Here is a 10,449-nt window from a genome sequence, read left to right as displayed (position 1 = left end):
GTGTTCACACAGTGATTTGTAGTCGTACAAAAACCTCCCTCAGTCAGACTGCAGAGACACTGAGCCGTTAGAGCAGGAAGAGACTCTGACACAGACCACTGAACACAGAACTGACAGTCACCTCACCAAACATGAAATACAGATTCCTGTATGAGCATATTTTACATAGGTTTTTATATTTATTTATTTTCATAACATATTAAAAGAGTATGAGAGAAATTGTTATAATCAAAATACCATGGTGTTAATGTTTTTACAGAGGATACTGTCAGTAGAAGTTGTGAAAAACCGAGAAATACGAATCAAGATGAAGATGTTTTTGTCATTGCTAAAAAAACAAACATGTTTTCAGGAAAACTGTTATTTGCTTTTTTGCATGAGACCACTCATGATTGGCCAGCCCACCAGGGGTCTGCAAGGCCACCAGTCACTTGATGTCCGAACATTTTGCCCAAAATCAAAAGAGTTGAACAATCTAAACCAGATCACTAAAAATACCCTTGTAAAGAAATCGTTTCAATGCAAAAATAGCACCAAATGTGCATGGCTTACATTCATAGATAAAAAGACACTGGTTGTTCAGTAGGGTTATGTTTAACTTTAGCAAGATCTTCCTGTAACAATTGGAATGAATGACTGGAGACACATTGATGAAAGAACTGAGCGACATGGGAAAACTGTCCATGGTTTTAGCCCAACAACCATGGTGATGCCAACTTGATATCTATTGCTTAGCCTATGTTACAAATAATCTGATATTGTAGTGATATGTTGGGGGAAAATGGGGCCGGTCCAGACCAAAATTGACCACTTAACACGGAGCTGACAGTAACCTCACCAAGCAATAAATACAAATTCACATTTGTATTGCTTTATTTTGTTTTTTTAAGATATATTTTTCATTTTTACCTGATGTGAAACAAGCAGCATTTCTCCTGATGTTGTGTCCCACGTTGCCTTCAGTCTGTTGAGAGCAGAGAAATCATTTCCATAGAGAGGAGGCTTTGCATCGTCAGCTGATCCTCCAGTGAACTGAGAAGGTTTATAGTCCTGTGAGTTGAACACTGCAGGACTCAGATCTGTCAGTCAACACAGCAGAAAGCACAACCACCATGACTCTCATCACCATCCTCATCTGGACGCTGGCCTGCTGCTGTTTTACAGGTTGATTCACTCAGCAACATTTGAAACATGATGTGCTGCCTTTTCTCTCATTTCTTTCTGCTGATAAATGAATGATTTGTTTTTGTCTGCAGGATGCAGCGGTCAGGTGACTGTGACTCAGCCTCCAGTAGAGACATTTACTCCAGGATCCACTGTCACTCTCACCTGTAGAACCAGCCAAGATGTTTATTCCAACTGTAACAATATTGGTCAGTGCATGTTCTGGTACCAACAGAAATCTGGACAGACTCCAAAGCTCCTAATAACATATGTGAGCACACGTGAATCAGGAACACCAGCTCGGTTTAGTGGCAGTGGAAGCAGCTCTGACTTCAGTTTGACCATCAGTGGAGTTCAGACTGAAGATGCAGCAGTTTATTACTGTCAGAGTGTACATAACATCGGCCGTAACTGGCCATTCACACAGTGATTTGTAGTCGTACAAAAACCTCCCTCAGTCAGACTGAAGTGAAAACAGCCTGCTGCAGGTGCAGAGGGTTGGTGAAGAGACTGTGAGGAGGAGAACTGGTTCAGTGAACACAACACAAGAGTCATCAAGCAGAACCACAATGAACTTAATAAAAGTGAAACAAACTCAGAGACAGTTTCTAACATGAAGCTTTCACTTAAATTCTCATCATCAAATCTCAAATATTTCCACTAATAGAAAAACATGTCCAATAGTATTTCCACTAATAGTTTTATATTCATAGGAAAAACAAAATATATTAACCTGTTACATAAAAATAGTCTAATTGTTAACAAATAATGAAGGACCTCTGATGGAAGATAAATTGTGATTAAATGTGAACTTTGCATGAATGATATAAAGCAAAATAAACACAGAGACAGTGATTTATTATAAGCTGTTTAGTTTTATTGTTTAGATGAAAATGTTGAAAGACATTATGAGAATAATAACTATGAAGCAGAATATGAGTGAGATTAGTTACAGGAAGCTGCAGGCACATTAAAACACAATGATGAGTTTGCAGAAATATGTGAAGAGAGGAGATCTGTAGCTTCATCAAGATCTCTATCAAAGAAGCAGCATCACCTCCAGACAGGAAGTGCTGCTGAAGCTCTACTCTGAGCAGCGGTCAGGCTCCAGGGTTTGAGTGACAGGGCTCTGTCCAGTCAGACCGGCCTCACAGCTCACTGAGCCCGCCTTCCTCCACTGGTCTGCAGGGAGGCTCAGGGTGCTGCTCCAGCTGTAGTGGCCGTCCCTCCCCAGGTCCTCCAGGCTGTTTGACACCCCTGAGGAGCTGCTGCTGCCCCCCACCTTCCAGCCCAGCCTCCAGGCTGAGGGGAAGCCTCCGCTGGCCAGACACACCACTGTGGCACTGCCCTTCTGCAGCTCCTCTACGGAGGGGGGGAGGACGGTCAGGGTGGGCCGCACCACCCCCACTGGAGGAGAGAGAGGGGGGAGAAAACACAAAGGAATGAGAATGAAGGCTTGGTAATAAAGAAACACGACATACTGCTCATTTCTTGTATCTGATCAAATGAAACAGAAGAACTTGTTCTACTGTTGCTCTCATAAATCACTCAGCATCAGACCATCAGCCACATGATTCAAGTGGATAAAGGCTGATTGATAATGATTATTGATGACATCTTCACATGTGTTTGATAATGTGTGACAGTGTATAACTCATCCCTGTGAAGATTTTCTTCTGTTTAAAGTGACAGAGCTGAAACACTCATGTGAAGACAGTTCAAACCTTTGTCATCTGTCTCTTTCACTTCCTTTTCAGCACATGGAAAATGAATGAAGCGTGAACACAAAGCTGAGCTGCTTTTACTGATTAAATCATGTTTGTGTTGAACAGGAATCCACATCAGGTTTTAGTTCAACGTTGTTATTTTTCAAAAGGAATAAATGAAAACTAAATGAAACTTTTGACGTTTGGTTTGAAGACTAAACATTTTACTGTCAAACATTTTGAAGCAGATAATGAGTCATCAGACTGTGAGATCAGCTTTTCTTGATAAATTACAAAGATTATTAACAATATTCAAAAACTGAACTTAATCACAGTCTCATTGAATATTTGATAAAACTTATAAATGTTTTATGTTGTTCAATATAAAAATCTCTGGTACTTACAGTCAACGACGAGTTTGGTTCCTCCACCAAAAGTGTTCCACAGTGATACAAACTCATGAAGTGGCCGTACAAAAACCTCCTGCACTGTGAACAAGCTTCTATCCACTGAAAACAACCTCCTCTTGTTCTGATAACTCAATAAAATATAAATCAGTTTAATCTACAAAGTGTTTTAAAGGTATAGATTGAAAATAATGTATAAATTAAGATGATTTCTTGAGTTTTGTTCAACTTTTCTAAACCTGACAGAGAAACCATCACAGTCTCCTTGTAACAAAGTCACATTTTTCACAGTTTATATCGGTTGATACGTGATTAAATTAACATGATCCTTTTAATGATAATGATTCATTTTAAGCATCATTCAAATATATGATTAATGTAGAGTAAACACTAAAGGCAGACAAACAGACACATCATACCAACCACAGTGGACACAAACTGATCCTTAAATCCTCAACTGCACTTCTAATATAAATATTTCCTTCTCTTCCATTAAGATGATATTTAGTGTAAATCCAAGCAGCATTTCTCCTGATGTTGTGTCCCACGTTGCCTTCAGTCTGTTGAGAGCAGAGAAATCATTTCCATAGAGAGGAGGCTTTGCATCGTCAGCTGATCCTCCAGTGAACTGAGAAGGTTTATAGTCCTGTGAGTTGAACACTGCAGGACTCAGATCTGTCAGTCAACACAGCAGAAAGCACAACCACCATGACTCTCATCACCATCCTCATCTGGACGCTGGCCTGCTGCTGTTTTACAGGTTGATTCACTCAGCAACATTTCAAACATGATGTGCTGCCTTTTCTCTCATTTCTTTCTGCTGATAAATGAATGATTTGTTTTTGTCTGCAGGATGCAGCGGTCAGGTGACTGTGACTCAGCCTCCAGTAGAGACATTTACTCCAGGATCCACTGTCACTCTCACCTGTAAAACCAACCCAGCTGTTTATATAGATAGTGATGGAGATCAGGCTATGTTCTGGTACCAACAGAAATCTGGACAGGCTCCAAAGCTCCTAATAACATATGTGAGCACACGTGAATCAGGAACACCAACTCGGTTTAGTGGCAGTGGAAGCAGCTCTGACTTCAGTTTGACCATCAGTGGAGTTCAGACTGAAGATGCAGCAGTTTATTACTGTCAGAGTCTACATGAAATAAACAGTGCTGGTGTGTTCACACAGTGATTTGTAGTCGTACAAAAACCTCCCTCAGTCAGACTGCAGAGACACTGAGCCGTTAGAGCAGGAAGAGACTCTGACACAGACCACTGAACACAGAGCTGACAGTCACCTCACCAAGCACAAACTGTTATACATTTACACATATACAAGAAAAACAAATGAACAAAAAAAAAAACAGCACTTCAATAAGGTTTTTGTATCAGCCTCTAAGGTTCCCTCTCAGACTTACAAGGCATGAAACAACAAAATGATTTATTTTTTTTTGGGTTTTACAATCCTCAGCACTTCCTCTCAATAAACAGAATAGTGCTGTGAAACATTTCTTAAACAGATGAATGAAGATAATGAACATGATGATTCTCCACATCATTCAACCATTAACAGTAAAAGTATATCAAGTTTGTCAGTGAAGATTGTAGTAAATTTTCCACGTGTTGTCTGAGGGGTCTGGGAGGGCAGTGGGCGGGGGGTCTCCACACGATAATATATACTACTCCTGTGTGTTATTATATATAATGTCCCCACTGTTCCTCTACAAAAACAGACCCACTAAGAATGATCTGTGACGCTTAACATCCCCTAAATGTGACTGATTGAATCAGAAATTCTTGATTTTATACTTTACTTAGTTGAAAACAGTCGTGATGTTGTTATGAAGTGTGCAGGGAAAGATCAGGTGAAAACTAATATGATATAACAAGGGAAAAACAAAGTAATTCAAAAACATTTTAAAAGTTTGGACCTGTTCTCTTCGAGTTCAGTTCTAATGCAGTTTGCCAGCAGGGGACGCCATGCACCTGGTAATGAGGACAAAGTCATTTGAGACAAGACAACAAGAAGACAGAAATGTTGACACTGAAGAGAAACAGCAATGAAGAAAATAATAAAGTCAAAAATGTTCCAGATTGAAACAATTTTAATTCTGCTTCTATTATATTTCCCTCTCTTCCATTAAGATGATATTTAGTGTAAATCCAAGCAGCATTTCTCCTGATGTTGTGTCCCACGTTGCCTTCAGTCTGTTGAGAGCAGAGAAATCATTTCCATAGAGAGGAGGCTTTGCATCGTCAGCTGATCCTCCAGTGAACTGAGAAGGTTTATAGTCCTGTGAGTTGAACACTGCAGGACTCAGATCTGTCAGTCAACACAGCAGAAAGCACAACCACCATGACTCTCATCACCATCCTCATCTGGACGCTGGCCTGCTGCTGTCTCAAAGGTCAGGATCATTTTGAACATCAATTTTGAAAATTATCTGACCATTAAAACCATTCACATAGACAAGGTAGTTATATACAACAAATATGTAGAGTCTGCCAACTGAAAGTAGTTAATTAATACACACTGTGTTGTTCTTTTTTCAGGCTCTACTAGTCAAGTGACTGTGACTCAGCCTGCTTTAGTCACATCTTCTCTTCTATCCACTGTCACTCTGACATGTGAAACCAACCCAAAGGTTGATACTTGGTCAGATGGAGATAGTAGAGTACACTGGTATCAGCAGAAATCTGGAGAAACTCCCAAATTAGTCATCAAATTGGGTCAAAATGCTACAAGTGATTTTTCTTCCCGTTTCTCTGGTCGAGGAGACGGAGTGAACGCTGTGATGACCATCAGTGGAGTTCAGACTGAAGATGCAGCAGTTTATTACTGTAAAGGTATTCACGAAATAAACAGTGCCTGGGTGTTCACACAGTGGTTTGTAGTCGTACAAAAACCTCCTTCAGTGTGACTGAAGTGAAAACAGCCTGCTGCAGGTGCAGAGGGTTGGTGAAGAGACTGTGAGAAGGAGAACTGGTTCAGTGAACACAACACAAGAGTCATCAAGCAGAACCACAATGAACCTAAATAGAACTGAAACAAACTCAGAGACAGTTTCTAACATGAAGCTTTCACTTAAATTCTCATCATCAAATCTCATCCATTAAGAACAGGATCATTGTTATCAACATTTCCACTAATAGTAAAAAATGTTCAACAGCATTTTCACTAATAGTTTTATATTCATGAAAAATCAAATGGTTTAAAAATGATAAAACTATTATACTTAAATCTTGATTGATATATATTGATGAACAGACGTGACTTGAGGATGAAGGACCTCTGATGGAAGATAAATTGTGATTAAATGTGAACTTTGCATGAATGATATAAAGCAAAATAAACACAGAGACAATGATTTATTATAAGCTGTTTAGTTTTATTGTTTAGATGAAAATGTTGAAAGACATTATGAGAATAATAACTATGAAGCAGAATATGAGTGAGATTAGTTACAGGAAGCTGCAGGCACATTAAAACACAATGATGAGTTTGCAGAAATATGTGAAGAGAGGAGATCTGTAGCTTCATCAAGATCTCTATCAAAGAAGCAGCATCACCTCCAGACAGGAAGTGCTGCTGAAGCTCTACTCTGAGCAGCGGTCAGGCTCCAGGGTTTGAGTGACAGGGCTCTGTCCAGTCAGACCGGCCTCACAGCTCACTGAGCCCGCCTTCCTCCACTGGTCTGCAGGGAGGCTCAGGGTGCTGCTCCAGCTGTAGTGGCCGTCCCTCCCCAGGTCCTCCAGGCTGTTTGACACCCCTGAGGAGCTGCTGCTGCCCCCCACCTTCCAGCCCAGCCTCCAGGCTGAGGGGAAGCCTCCGCTGGCCAGACACACCACTGTGGCACTGCCCTTCTGCAGCTCCTCTACGGAGGGGGGGAGGACGGTCAGGGTGGGCCGCACCACCCCCACTGGAGGAGAGAGAGGGGGGAGAAAACACAAAGGAATGAGAATGAAGGCTTGGTAATAAAGAAACACGACATACTGCTCATTTCTTGTATCTGATCAAATGAAACAGAAGAACTTGTTCTACTGTTGCTCTCATAAATCACTCAGCATCAGACCATCAGCCACATGATTCAAGTGGATAAAGGCTGATTGATAATGATTATTGATGACATCTTCACATGTGTTTGATAATGTGTGACAGTGTATAACTCATCCCTGTGAAGATTTTCTTCTGTTTAAAGTGACAGAGCTGAAACACTCATGTGAAGACAGTTCAAACCTTTGTCATCTGTCTCTTTCACTTCCTTTTCAGCACATGGAAAATGAATGAAGCGTGAACACAAAGCTGAGCTGCTTTTACTGATTAAATCATGTTTGTGTTGAACAGGAATCCACATCAGGTTTTAGTTCAACGTTGTTATTTTTCAAAAGGAATAAATGAAAACTAAATGAAACTTTTGACGTTTGGTTTGAAGACTAAACATTTTACTGTCAAACATTTTGAAGCAGATAATGAGTCATCAGACTGTGAGATCAGCTTTTCTTGATAAATTACAAAGATTATTAACAATATTCAAAAACTGAACTTAATCACAGTCTCATTGAATATTTGATAAAACTTATAAATGTTTTATGTTGTTCAATATAAAAATCTCTGGTACTTACAGTCAACGACGAGTTTGGTTCCTCCACCAAAAGTCCTCCACAGTGATACAAACTCATGAAGTGGCCGTACAAAAACCTCCTGCACTGTGAACAAGCATCTATCCACTGAAAACAACCTCCTCTTGTTCTGATAACTCAATAAAATATAAACTATTTTAATCTACAAAGTGTTTTAAAGGTATAGATTGAAAATAATGTATAAATTAAGATGATTTCTTGAGTTTTGTTCAACTTTTCTAAACCTGACAGAGAAACCATCACAGTCTCCTTGTAACAAAGTCACATTTTTCACAGTTTATATCAGTTGATACGTGATTAAATGAACATGATCCTTTTAATGATAATGATTCATTTTAAGCATCATTCAAATATATGATTAATGTAGAGTAAACACTAAAGGCAGACAAACAGACACATCATACCAACCACAGTGGACACAAACTGATCCTTAAATCCTCAACTGCACTTCTAATATAAATATTTCCTTCTCTTCCATTAAGATGATATTTAGTGTAAATCCAAGCAGCATTTCTCCTGATGTTGTGTCCCACGTTGCCTTCAGTCTGTTGAGAGCAGAGAAATCATTTCCATAGAGAGGAGGCTTTGCATCGTCAGCTGATCCTCCAGTGAACTGAGAAGGTTTATAGTCCTGTGAGTTGAACACTGCAGGACTCAGATCTGTCAGTCAACACAGCAGAAAGCACAACCACCATGACTCTCATCACCATCCTCATCTGGACGCTGGCCTGCTGCTGTTTTACAGGTTGATTCACTCAGCAACATTTCAAACATGATGTGGCTGCCTTTTCTCTCATTTCTTTCTGCTGATAAATGAATGATTTGTTTTTGTCTGCAGGATGCAGCGGTCAGGTGACTGTGACTCAGCCTCCAGTAAAGACAACTACTCCAGGATCCACTGTCACTCTCACCTGTAAAACCAACCCAGCTGTTTATATAGATAGTGATGGAGATCACGCTATGTCCTGGTACCAACAGAAATCTGGACAGGCTCCAAAGCTCCTAATAACATATGTGAGCACACGTGAATCAGGAACACCAACTCGGTTTAGTGGCAGTGGAAGCAGCTCTGACTTCAGTTTGACCATCAGTGGAGTTCAGACTGAAGATGCAGCAGTTTATTACTGTCAGAGTGCACATGAAATAAACAGTGCTGGTGTGTTCACACAGTGATTTGTAGTCGTACAAAAACCTCCCTCAGTCAGACTGCAGAGACACTGAGCCGTTAGAGCAGGAAGAGACTCTGACACAGACCACTGAACACAGAGCTGACAGTCACCTCACCAAGCACAAACTGTTATACATTTACACATATACAAGAAAAACAAATGAACAAAAAAAAAAAAAACAGCACTTCAATAAGGTTTTTGTATCATATTGTGTGAAAATAAAGTTCATCACGTACCACCGCATGGGCATAAAAATGTCCACTAGTACTATGCCCTCACCCAGACCCGCTCAGAAACAGTAAGGCATAAAAAATGTCAAAAACATCAATTAGTATAACAGCGCTGATGGAGCAATAAAAATTAGATATTTAATCAACATCATAGGTACAGGAATGATACCAAAAATGTATATCATATTGTATCAGTTAATTGGACCTCACACAAATACACGCATATGAAATAGTAATAACTTATTAAACTATGTAAACGATCTATAGTATGAGGGTTGAATGTATATTGGGAGAAATCATGCAATGCTTCATAACAAATAAGTGATACATCAAAAAAGGTTATTTCATTGTTGGCATAAATAATTGTGAAAAATCAATCATACGTATAGTAAGGCATAAAAATGTAAAAATGTCATATCATCTGTTATTAATAGAAAATTGGATTTGTGTGATCAACACAGATAAGTAATGTGTCATCTTGAGTATTAAGTGTGTGAGAGGAAAGTGCTGAAGGATTGTAAAACCCAAAATCATCATTTGTTGTTTCATGCCTCGTAAGTCCTGAGAGGGAACGCGGCATGAACAATTATGCAAGAGATAAGTACGTAGTAATAAGTATGGCATAAAAGTCACAAAAGGTCATAAGTAATAGTAAATGGCAATAAAATTTCAAAGAGAACGTCCATACTATAGTTAGCGAGAAAAATTCAAATAACTTATAGGTAGTAAATGCCATTGAAAAAATGTCATAAGTACATAAGGACTAAAATCTGTCTAATGTAGATAAGTTAAGTAGTGCTAATACAAACATTGTCCAAAAACTACATGCGTATAGTAAGCATGAAAATGTCAAAATACTCATAGCACATATGATGAAAAATGTTATCATATAGTATTAGCAAGTAAAAAACTGGGCACAAATAACACGTCCATTAGTATAATAACATGGTACTATCAAAATGTCATTGTATAATATGGCAATAAAAAACGTGCTCAAAAAACATCATAGTATAACGATTATATGACCGTAAGAGAAATATCATAATACTCAAGTATGGCATAAAAATGTCAAAGAATGTCATAGTATAGTATCGGCCTAAAAATATCATAAACATAATAGTATGTGTGACAAAAAAC

The 10,449-nt window shown here is 39.1% G+C and overlaps 1 long non-coding RNA gene and 1 gene segment (V, D, J or C); both read right to left on the bottom strand.

Annotated features, from left to right (window-relative positions):
- The window catches only part of LOC111225609, a 9,812-nt gene extending 3,177 nt beyond the window's left edge, over positions 1–6,635 (bottom strand). Inside the window, exons 1-2 of the long non-coding RNA XR_002665275.1 lie at positions 6,563–6,635; positions 1,614–1,941 (exon numbers count right to left, since the gene is read on the bottom strand). This is a non-coding gene — a long non-coding RNA (uncharacterized LOC111225609). The remainder of the gene's footprint in view (positions 1–1,613; positions 1,942–6,562) is intronic.
- Positions 6,636–6,869: 234 nt separating this feature from the next.
- LOC111225788 lies at positions 6,870–7,729 on the bottom strand. The segment is given in 2 exon segments: positions 6,870–7,192; positions 7,720–7,729. Coding segments are annotated over 2 exon segments (333 nt in total).
- Positions 7,730–10,449: the final 2,720 nt, after the last annotated feature.

This window comes from Seriola dumerili, unplaced genomic scaffold (assembly GCF_002260705.1).
Source record: "Seriola dumerili isolate Sdu_G_001 unplaced genomic scaffold, Sdu_1.0 BDQW01000149.1, whole genome shotgun sequence".
NCBI lineage: Eukaryota > Metazoa > Chordata > Actinopteri > Carangiformes > Carangidae > Seriola > Seriola dumerili.
This window is presented reverse-complemented; position numbering and strand designations above follow the sequence as displayed.